Raw genomic sequence first — 9,820 nt, forward strand, 5'->3', positions numbered from 1 at the left:
GTGAGGATTTTGCTGAAGTAGTTTTCTGACAGCGTCAATGTTGTGCACCGTTATTCGAATACTTCTTCGTCTGCCAGAATGTCCTTTATTAAGGTTTAAAATTGTACCTGCGTTTAAATACTTTCAAATTGTGCTTAGTGCAGGTGGATTTTGATCTGGAAACTTTTGTCGAAAAGGGTTTCGCACTTCCGCTGTATACTTTAGGTTTGCGCACAATCAAATCGTTTATGCAACCAACCAGCTCTGGTATTGCAGCGAAAAGTTTAATCTTTCAACTTTACACACATTTTCACCTGGAAACATGGGCGAAAATATATACGATGATAATTATTGGGGAGTGAATATTCATTTATTTATTCTGGCCGACAGAGAGAATCATATCCGTTGGGCAGGACAGAATATATGAACATTCACTACCACCCACCTTCCCAATTATTGCGCAAGTTTCGTCCTGCCTGGAACCTATACAACGATAATCTGGCATAATGATTCATTCTTATTATATTTCTCGGGTTTTTCCATTTTGCAGCAATAGTTCAACAAGTCTTAACCGGGGAACAAGGCTGCCGTGGAGTTTTTAGGAACTGGGAAGAAGATAAATCAACGACATCGCCCCTGCGTCAACTAACGGTGAAACTTTCTGAGCAACTGTGCGAGAGAGCGGTTTTTATCTCGACACCACAGAGTATCAAGGAGTTTCTTGTGGATAGGTGCATTGAGGACTTATCCCTTATTCAGTTATCTTCAACATATAGAGATTCAGTATTGGAGATTTTTCACGAATCACAGATTCAGCTCTCGGCTTACCGCGTCAATACTTACGATGCATCGATGAGTGGCCGAAAATGCCTGTTGAAATTGCACCTGCATTCAAGAAAAGAATTACTTGAAATAGAATCTGGTGTCGCCCCTCTTCAGGAAGAAATTGAAATCCTCAAGATTTTGAATGCTGTACAAAAACCATGCGAAAACATAGTCCGCTTACTTGGCTCTAGCATCGAGGCTCCTATTCACATGATAATAGAGAGAACACCGAAAGGCGACCTGTGGACATACCTTCACGATTTGACCAATCCCCCTCTTGTTGATGAGCTCATTCGCATTTCTCAAGGTGTTTGCGAAGCTATGATTTTTCTCGGTGACAACTGCATAATCCATCGTGACCTGTGTGCCAGGAGCTGTTTTGTATTCAATAAAGATCCACAGGGGAACATGCTCGTCAAACTTGGTGATTTTCACCTCGCTATCCTTTCCTATTCTCGTTTGGAGTCCTGTGCTGTGAGTTCGTCCGTAAATGAATATCCAGAAAATGAATTTGCTGTGCGTTGGAGTGCTGTCGAAGCACTTCGGGACGGTGAATTTAGTCCTGCGTCTGATGTGTGGTCGTTTGGTGTGTTATTGTTTGAGATTTTCACCTTTGGTTCGAGACCATACGTCAATATGCCAAGCGGAATGTCTTTACATCGTGACGAGGAAGTTCGGAAATATGTAAGTCAGTATAGATTAATATATACGACGATAATCTACATCTGGTATATAAACATCTCTAGATTTTTTATGTCATATTATAAAATAGATATAACTAAGTAAGATAGATATAACATCAGGTTATTCTGTCAAAAAAACTGAGGCAACCTATAGCGCAAAACTTTTCATTTCCAATGTCGAAGGTAAAAAGATCAAAAAGTTACATAAATTTGGCTTAACAAAAAGATAATTTGCCAGGGTATCTCTTATATCAAGCCACATTATAGGTAACAAGAAACGAAATCAGTATATTAGCTTGTAGCATGTAGGTACACCACGTAAGTATTTAACCCATGCAGGCCTAACCGAACGAAAAGAGTTAACGGATTAACGAACCGAAAACTTTGCTACTTACGTGGTGTACCTACAAGCTAATTTAATTAGTGATGCCTCACCATGCAAACATACAAGAATATTAAGAAACGAAATGTTAAATGTCAATGTTTCGCGTGACGGTGTAGCCTTTAGAAGATATTTTGGCAATTCGTGGAAATTTTAAAGTTACATAATTATTTATTTCTTCAGAAATTTAATAAAATAATTAATTTACATATAATTATGAACCCCATCTGCGTGCAAAAGTATAAGACCTCTTCGACGAAGCGTACAAGCGAAACATTTCCTAAATACACACATGCTTTCTTTTTGTAGGTTCTTAACGGTAATAAACTTGAACTTCATCCAAAAATCCCTGATTCAATTCGAAAAATTATCCAGTCCACAATGAAAAAGAAAGATCACAGACCAACGTTTAGACATCTGAAGTCTGATTTCATGGATCTGACTTTTCATCAAGGTATGTTTCAGTAACCACAGCTTTCGTTTCACAATATCCAACTTCTCCTAAAATGTAGCTGAATGCTGCTGAATCTCTCCTTTATTAAAGCAATCCGGATTAGCTGAATGATAAGAATATAGAATCGTTTGCAATGTGGTCAGTGGAAATGCCTACTGATTTGATAGATGGAAACTTTGATTGGCATTTAATTTGTAGCATTCAAACTTAATGCATTCTCAGTTTAATTAATAATTTAGGAAATTGTTCAGTATGTCTATATAATATACTTTGAAAATACAATTTTTTTCCTATACGTCAGATTTTCATGCATGCTGCCAAATTCCAAATTTGCAATGGTCGTTAATATTGTGTACGGGTTTTCCATGAAATCTAAAAGACACTAGTTGCTTTAATTATACACCAACGAATTGCTTGTACAGCGATTGTTCTCCGGTGAACCTTCAAACTTCCACTCGCTTCGTAAGCAATTCGTTAGTTTACTAGGGTTAGCAACTGGGGTTTTTTAGATTTTATGGAAAGTCTATATCACACAATATCTTAAGGCATTTGTTTTATTTTGTTTTTATTTGTAATCTTCGTCAAACACAGATAAAACCCATAGAGGCATAGAGCTCATGCAGTGCTCCTTTACGGGTAGCTAAATTACGCATATTAATATTAACAACACATGCGGAAAGAGTAAACACGGGATTTTACACACGCTTTTGTTACAGTTTACAAGAACGCGAGAAAAATAAATCATGAAATACTACGCCATTTAGGTGATTTTTTTCACACATTTCTGTACATTTTATAGAGATTTATAAGGAACCGGCCCACTACCAAAAACTACATCGCAGCCCATCCAAAATAGTCCGTAAGTGTTTTTGGCATTTTTTATTTAACAAACCTTAGCAATAAACATAAATAACAGCTAACAAAAAATTAATAATGTTACCCATAATTATATAATGCATGGCTATAAGGCGACCCAAGAGGGCAAATCCTGGGTAAGAGGTTGAAGGCGACCTTCTTAGTCATGTAGCTCATAATATTATTAAATATTTAATTTGATAGTGCCGAAAGATTTGCAAGTTAGAAGAAGTAACTCTGGATCGGAGTGAATAGCTGACATGAAGAATGTACTTATTAAAATTCAGTGGCTGCGTAAGATCGTTAAGTGAGGGATCTACTTTAGCAGACCGTAAAAACAAGGGCAAAGAAAGCCCCCCCCCCTCAATATTTCAAATAAGGGGCCAACGACCCCAAATATTTTAGAAAGAGCGCTGTCATCAATATATTTTAAAGAATCCTACATTTAAATTAGGATTCAGAATTGCCATAATGGACTTGTCAGGCGAAAAGCGTAAACATACCGGCGATACGAGCGCTACTTAAAACACGGAAATGACAAGAGATTGACGATTTTCTGCCATACATTACAGTTTACTTGAAATATTTTAATCGGAAAGAGTTTCTTTGGACTGGAAAGAAGTGAGCGAGAGGAACTTGCATTTGACTTACTTAACCAATGACCCGATTTATACTAGAGACGGATCATCCGTCTGGACGAACTTGGGCAAGCTAAAGATAGTTCGTCTTCTAGTTCGTCTGTGTATAAACGCTGGCAAACAGACGGATCATCCGTCAAGACGAATTATCTCCGTAGCTCGTCTATTTAGACGAATTCGAACTTGCACGCGTAGTTCGTCTGGACTAATCATCCGTCTGTTAGTATAAATACGGCATGTGAACGAACTACGGAAAAACCGGTACTTCGTTACTCGCATTCAGCGGATTTCGCCAAAAAAATCCAATATGACATACTTCTCTAGATAGTTCGTCTTGTGTTTATACTTAGACGGATGATCCATCTCTATTATAAATCGGGCCAATGGCAATGTTTTAAAATGTCGACAGAATTCCAACCGCAAGTGACGATTCATTTGCAAATTGGAAATTGGGATGATACCCCCTCCAGTGTGGCACATCTCTCGCTGCTATTGCGTGAAAACAATAAAAAAATTTAAAAGATTTTAATCATGATGAACGTGTATATATGAATATTAGCTCCACCACCACCCAGCCCACCCACTGAAGATCTCCCGCGGTCACTGTAATTGGTATTAATGATGTACAATACTGATTTTTGATACTCAGGACATATTTAATGAAAGCCATGTTACACGGTGCAATTTTTCTTGTCACTTGCAAAGCAATTCTGCTTGTAAGGGATGTAAATTAGTGACGAGTTTGCAAAATGTAAGTGCATGCAAGAAACGTGCATGGAGTGGATATAAACACAAGTCGTAATTGCCAAATTGACATCTCTAAAAAGTCAAATGGTATCGCAAGTTGCCTGAAAAATTCCACCGTGTAAGAGAACCTTAGTTTTTAGCCTTTTTTCTATCAAATTATCTAGATTTATAGACAGCGTATGAGGTGGATCTTTTTAATTAACTTTGCTATTTTAACTTTCTATGATTTTATATAATGTATTACATACACTTATTGCAATAGTTTTATCGATGTAATTCTGTCTGTTTTCACAATAGTTTTAAGAATAATTAATTTTAGACTAATTCCGTGTAAACTGTAATTGCTGCAAAAAGTTCTTCTGTTTATACGAGAGCCGGGACGGGACCTGCGGTTTTTCCATCGGGACATTTATATACCCAGGACGTTGTTTTACTTGACGGAAGAATTAAGAGTCGCGTGCCTTTATGGTGTATAATGCACGATGGAGGAATGTTGGGGAAGGGGCGTAACTACAGGGTGTCCCAAAAAAACTATTGAAATCACGCATAACAATGCAATTGTTAGAGTTTGAATGCCTAAGCACTCTGTTGGAACCCACAGGTGAATAAATGTTTGCCATAAGCATTTTTATGCATGCATATGATGCAGTAAAATTTGCTCGTACGCGAAAATGATATTTAATAACAATATTTACAATTTACAAATATGGATAACAATATTTAAATGTGCATCTCAAGCACCATGACCTTCAACATGTCCCCTTTCCCTAGCAATACAAAGCATTTAGCATTTTATAAGTTGCATTAAATCCCCACGGGCTGAAATTCGTGAACACGGCATTCAAATTTTAACAATGAGCGATTTCAATAGTTTTCGTTTTTTTTGGGACACCCTGTAGAACGATGATTGGGGGTATTATATTCCTATTATTTAGTTCTGCCCGACGGATTTATATTGTTAGCTATTGCACTGCATGACAAAAGAAATCCGTCGGAAAAACGGAATATATGAATATTCACAATATATATTTGAGAACATTTAACGGCTGCAAAAACTTGCAAATAATGTCGATAGTGCTAGAGAAGAACAGCAATATTACACAATATTCAGCCCAGATCAACCGGGCTTTGCATAATTATTTGATATTTACAATATGAAAGTAGTAGACATTTAAACAAAACATTTAATACATACAATACTATAATATATAATACATATAATAATATAAATATATATATAATTATATATATATATATATATATATATATATATATAATAATACATATAATTTGCAATAAGTCCCATACTCAACTCACTGGAAATTCATTGTTTCCTCAGCTTTTACATTAGCCCTATTAGCGGGAATTATAACGAAGCTTAAAATGGTCTTCGAGGTAATCGTGGAATCTTCCTAACGATATCATGTGTTTGCATGGTTTCAAAAAGACATTTTTTAATACTTTAAAATCATGGGAGAAAATCTCGGGTAACGAGGCTTATATGTGAATAGCCCTTAAAGGTAAACTTTCTTAACGAGTGTAGATATAGGTGCAGGACATTGCTTTTGATAACATTCGGTGTATTTCTTTGACACAATATTGGTAACTTCGCTCATCATCGATAAGACATCTTCGAACTGGTGGTATTTACTGAATACTTCAACCAACGCACTGATGTACCAAGTTCCCTCGTGAGTACTTCGGAAACTTACGTGTCCTACGATGCATGGAAAATAACTTAGTTAATTTTGCATGCATGGTTTGCTGACGATTGACCTCGTGTGGCCTGAAGAGAATTTTAATGATAAGCTGTAAGATAGATAGGAATATTCATCTATAGGTATTGCAGCTATCTGAATTCGTGCTGCTAATCTATGCAGGTATTAAAGACTCACATATAGTCACACTTATATATGACAACTATTTTAATGTCTGTCCTTATGATATTCTGCTCAACGTACGAGACTAAGAGAATATCAGTTATATGTCTTAGAATATTATACTACGACTGTCGACGTTTACCAAGAAATCCAAGCCATTTTGAACATTTCAGGCCCTTGCCGAGCACGCGCAGTTGTTAAATTTCGGGAGAAAACGCCATATTGAATTACTATACGCCACCTATAGTTCTATAGCTCACTATCTTTTACTTACTCTGTCAATGTGCTTATATGCTAGCGTCATGAACCCATTATATATTAATTAAGTAACGAATTTTAATCAAACTCAAAGATGACATCGAAATGCCGTTCTATTAAAATACATTTTTATTGGTAAATGTATTAGGGATTTTTATCTTTGGTTCCTATCTCTACCATGAATGACCCAGCTAAAATAAATGTGCGCATTTCTACAACTCTGCCTACTGCCCCCGCCGCCCTATAAGCTGCTTTTGGTGCCCCTGCATACATAAATGTGTTAAAATATATATTGATGTAAAATATTAAATAAATCGTTTTATTTACCTTGAGCTGTTGAATATCCAAGCAGAAAATGAGGCTCGTTCGGATCCGCAAATTTGCGAAATTGATCATCCTCATAATCAATATAATGGAGAGGTGAATCACCTTCATCGATTGCTTTGTAATTGCCATCATCGATAGCCAGTGATTGTACTTTTTTGGGTATTGTGGTAGAACGTGATCCCATGATTTCGCAACCTCTACTTGCAGTAGATGTTGCAGTATCACTCAGATCTGATCCAAATGTAGTGTCATCATTAATTGAGGGTTTCTTGCTTGCTGTAGTTTCAGGAAGAAAACGATTTGAAAGCACTCTACTACCTCTACAAGCTTGGATGAAAAAGATCTTTGGCTTTCCAGCTAAGGCTTTGCACTTGACCTCTTTAAACATGTCAATAATATCCTTTATATCAAGATGCTTAGAATCTGAACCGTATATCCTACCCATATCACCATGTGTCATGATGCAACACACAAAACATTTTGAATTTTCTTGCCTATCAATATTTTTTACCATGTCCTGGAGGATTGTACTAATCTCATGGGCCTTCCGACTGATGGCATCATATTCCACGATGAAACCAAGTTTTTCCCAAAGTTCTTTCAATCTCTTTGCATCAATGTCAGAACCTTTTCGTTCTTGTAAAGCAACCCCATTCTCAGTTGTACCAGAGAATGATTTAACGTTGATTATAAGTGCGAAACCACGAGGTCGCTCCAGAGGATAACATTGACTTGGACCTGCAATACCAACGGTTAAATGAAGAATTATTTTCTACAAGTAGTTGATTATAAGGCACACGCGGTAACGTTTTCGAGCGTTTTCAGAAGGAAATTAACATTACATTACATTAAGACTTGACATAACCTTGAAAATTGGACAGAAAATCGGTAATAAGAACGTTGGTTTTGAATTTTCTTATTGTCTGCTGTTCATGTTAAAATAGCGTAACCCAAGGCCGTGTTAATATGGCCGGCACGTCGGTTACATTGCACGGTTTTGCTCGAACTACATAGTGATTCTTACCGCTTTCAATATTCTGGCAGATTCCCAGGGAACACAACTGACACAGATGTGCAAAAAACTTTTGATGGAAGCCAGTTAAAAATGCTTGTTTTTCGGTGTCTTCTTCTATATTTCTGAGATTACTGCTGCTTATATCATAAACCTTCTGTTTTATTTCATTCAATACTTTTGCAATTGCAAACTCTATCTCTGAATCCTGCCATTCAGGATACTCAAATACATCATTGCTACATAGCATGCACTTTTGCCCTCCTATGAATAACTTCACCTCCCCATGTCGCTCAATGCCAAAACCAGATAATCGATAATAAATACAAGACCACTATTAACACAATTCCATTTATTTTCGCATTTGCCGTTGCTGCATTCGAAGGTTGCCTGTCCTTTGTAGAGCAGTCTTGACCACCCAGTTTTTCTGTCAGGATCGTTAGCTACTTCTAAATTCCATGAATGTTCCAGTTCTGTGAACAAATTGTTGAATTTTGTTTCCCATCTTCCTGAAGCCATATTCCTTCAATTTAAAGTATTAAATAAAACTTCAATGTGCGAGGGCATTAATTCCGCTCGAATATTCACACCTACGATGCTGCAACATTTGGAGTAACTTTCTATGCAACCAGCAATCGAGACTAATTAGACCGGACATATTACTATATAATAGGTTTTAGTACTTTGGATTGTACAGATACTAGCTAGTCAACATTTCTAATGTCTGAGACCTGAATAAATAATATGTGTTTAAGCTATGAAGCTAAGCTATAATCATACGACTCTATTTAATGCATTACGCTTGTTAAAGTGGCGACTTCCTTTTCTTGAGAAACCCTAGAAATTTTACTGAATTATTCATTGTAATTACATTACATCAGTAGCTGACTAGCTGTGTTTACACTACCACTGACCTGCATGTAGTCTCAATGAAAGCTCACTAACACTGAAACTCCTTCCATAATGATATTTCTACTGAAATAAAGCTTGATTTTAGGTGTTTTACGTTAAACCTTTTCTTCGATTAAGAAAGAACAGTCCCATTGATTTAAATGTCACAAGTGAGCTTTTTAAATACAGAGACAGGGCTAGCCGTCTAATTTGCTGACATTTGCCCTGTATCAGTGCGATGATTTGCCTAGATACTCATTTCCACCTCTCTGATTCTGGTCAAAGCCCTTCCGAATCTGTGCACAAAACAAAGCTAGATAAAGTTCAAAGCTAAAAGCATAAGCTCGCGGTGTAATCCCACCGCGGCCGATAGTGACTCACTGACACTGATGTATTGTAGCGGACATGATCGAACGAATTTCCGTCGTCGTTCATGCTTAAAATCTCTCCATCTGTTTATTGAAATAAACCAGACTAATATACTAATAGTGGCATAAACAATACCAAAAAATGCATTCAGCTCCATACTTTCGCATTAAAAATTTCTTATATCGAAGCAATACTGCCAATAGCGAATTTCCTCGACTTAACAGTCAGGACAGTCAACGATGAACTATGAGTAACGATCAAAGATCCTAACAACGTTCTGGTCGATATTTATCAAGTGACGTTACAACGGCTATAGTTATATATAGTTATTATCATATATGAATTACACGGTTTCTGCATGTAATTGTAAAACTTACCAAGATACTGGTGAACAACACAATAATGAACTTTGTGTGTGCGAAGTTCATCAATGACACGTAAAGGTTTTTGTCACACGAATCTCGACGACCCTTGACCTCCAAAAAAATTTCGACGTAATTCATGGAACAATTCATGGAAT

The 9,820-nt window shown here is 36.8% G+C and overlaps 2 protein-coding genes across 2 annotated transcripts; one reads left to right on the forward strand and one right to left on the reverse strand.

The window, feature by feature from the left end:
- The first annotated feature begins 777 nt into the window (after window positions 1–777).
- LOC114534178 (tyrosine-protein kinase CSK-like) lies at window positions 778–3,498 on the forward strand. Its single transcript, XM_028555727.1, has 4 exons — window positions 778–1,488; window positions 2,179–2,323; window positions 3,123–3,182; window positions 3,383–3,498. Exons 1-4 carry the CDS (start codon window positions 832–834, stop codon window positions 3,427–3,429), a joined length of 909 nt encoding a protein of 302 aa, XP_028411528.1. The 5' UTR covers window positions 778–831; the 3' UTR covers window positions 3,430–3,498.
- A 2,372-nt stretch (window positions 3,499–5,870) lies between these two features.
- LOC114534211 (caspase-3-like) lies at window positions 5,871–8,315 on the reverse strand. The gene is made up of 3 exons (XM_028555769.1): window positions 8,053–8,315; window positions 7,029–7,766; window positions 5,871–6,280 (listed from the first exon to the last, which is right to left on the reverse strand). The coding sequence occupies exons 1-3, from the start codon at window positions 8,288–8,290 to the stop codon at window positions 6,078–6,080; spliced, it is 1,179 nt and encodes a 392-aa protein (XP_028411570.1). The 5' UTR covers window positions 8,291–8,315; the 3' UTR covers window positions 5,871–6,077.
- Between the last annotated feature and the right edge of the window lie 1,505 nt (window positions 8,316–9,820).

Source organism: Dendronephthya gigantea, unplaced genomic scaffold (assembly GCF_004324835.1).
Source record: "Dendronephthya gigantea isolate DGI-Jeju-01 unplaced genomic scaffold, DenGig_1.0 000098F, whole genome shotgun sequence".
Taxonomy (NCBI): Eukaryota; Metazoa; Cnidaria; class Anthozoa; order Malacalcyonacea; family Nephtheidae; genus Dendronephthya; species Dendronephthya gigantea.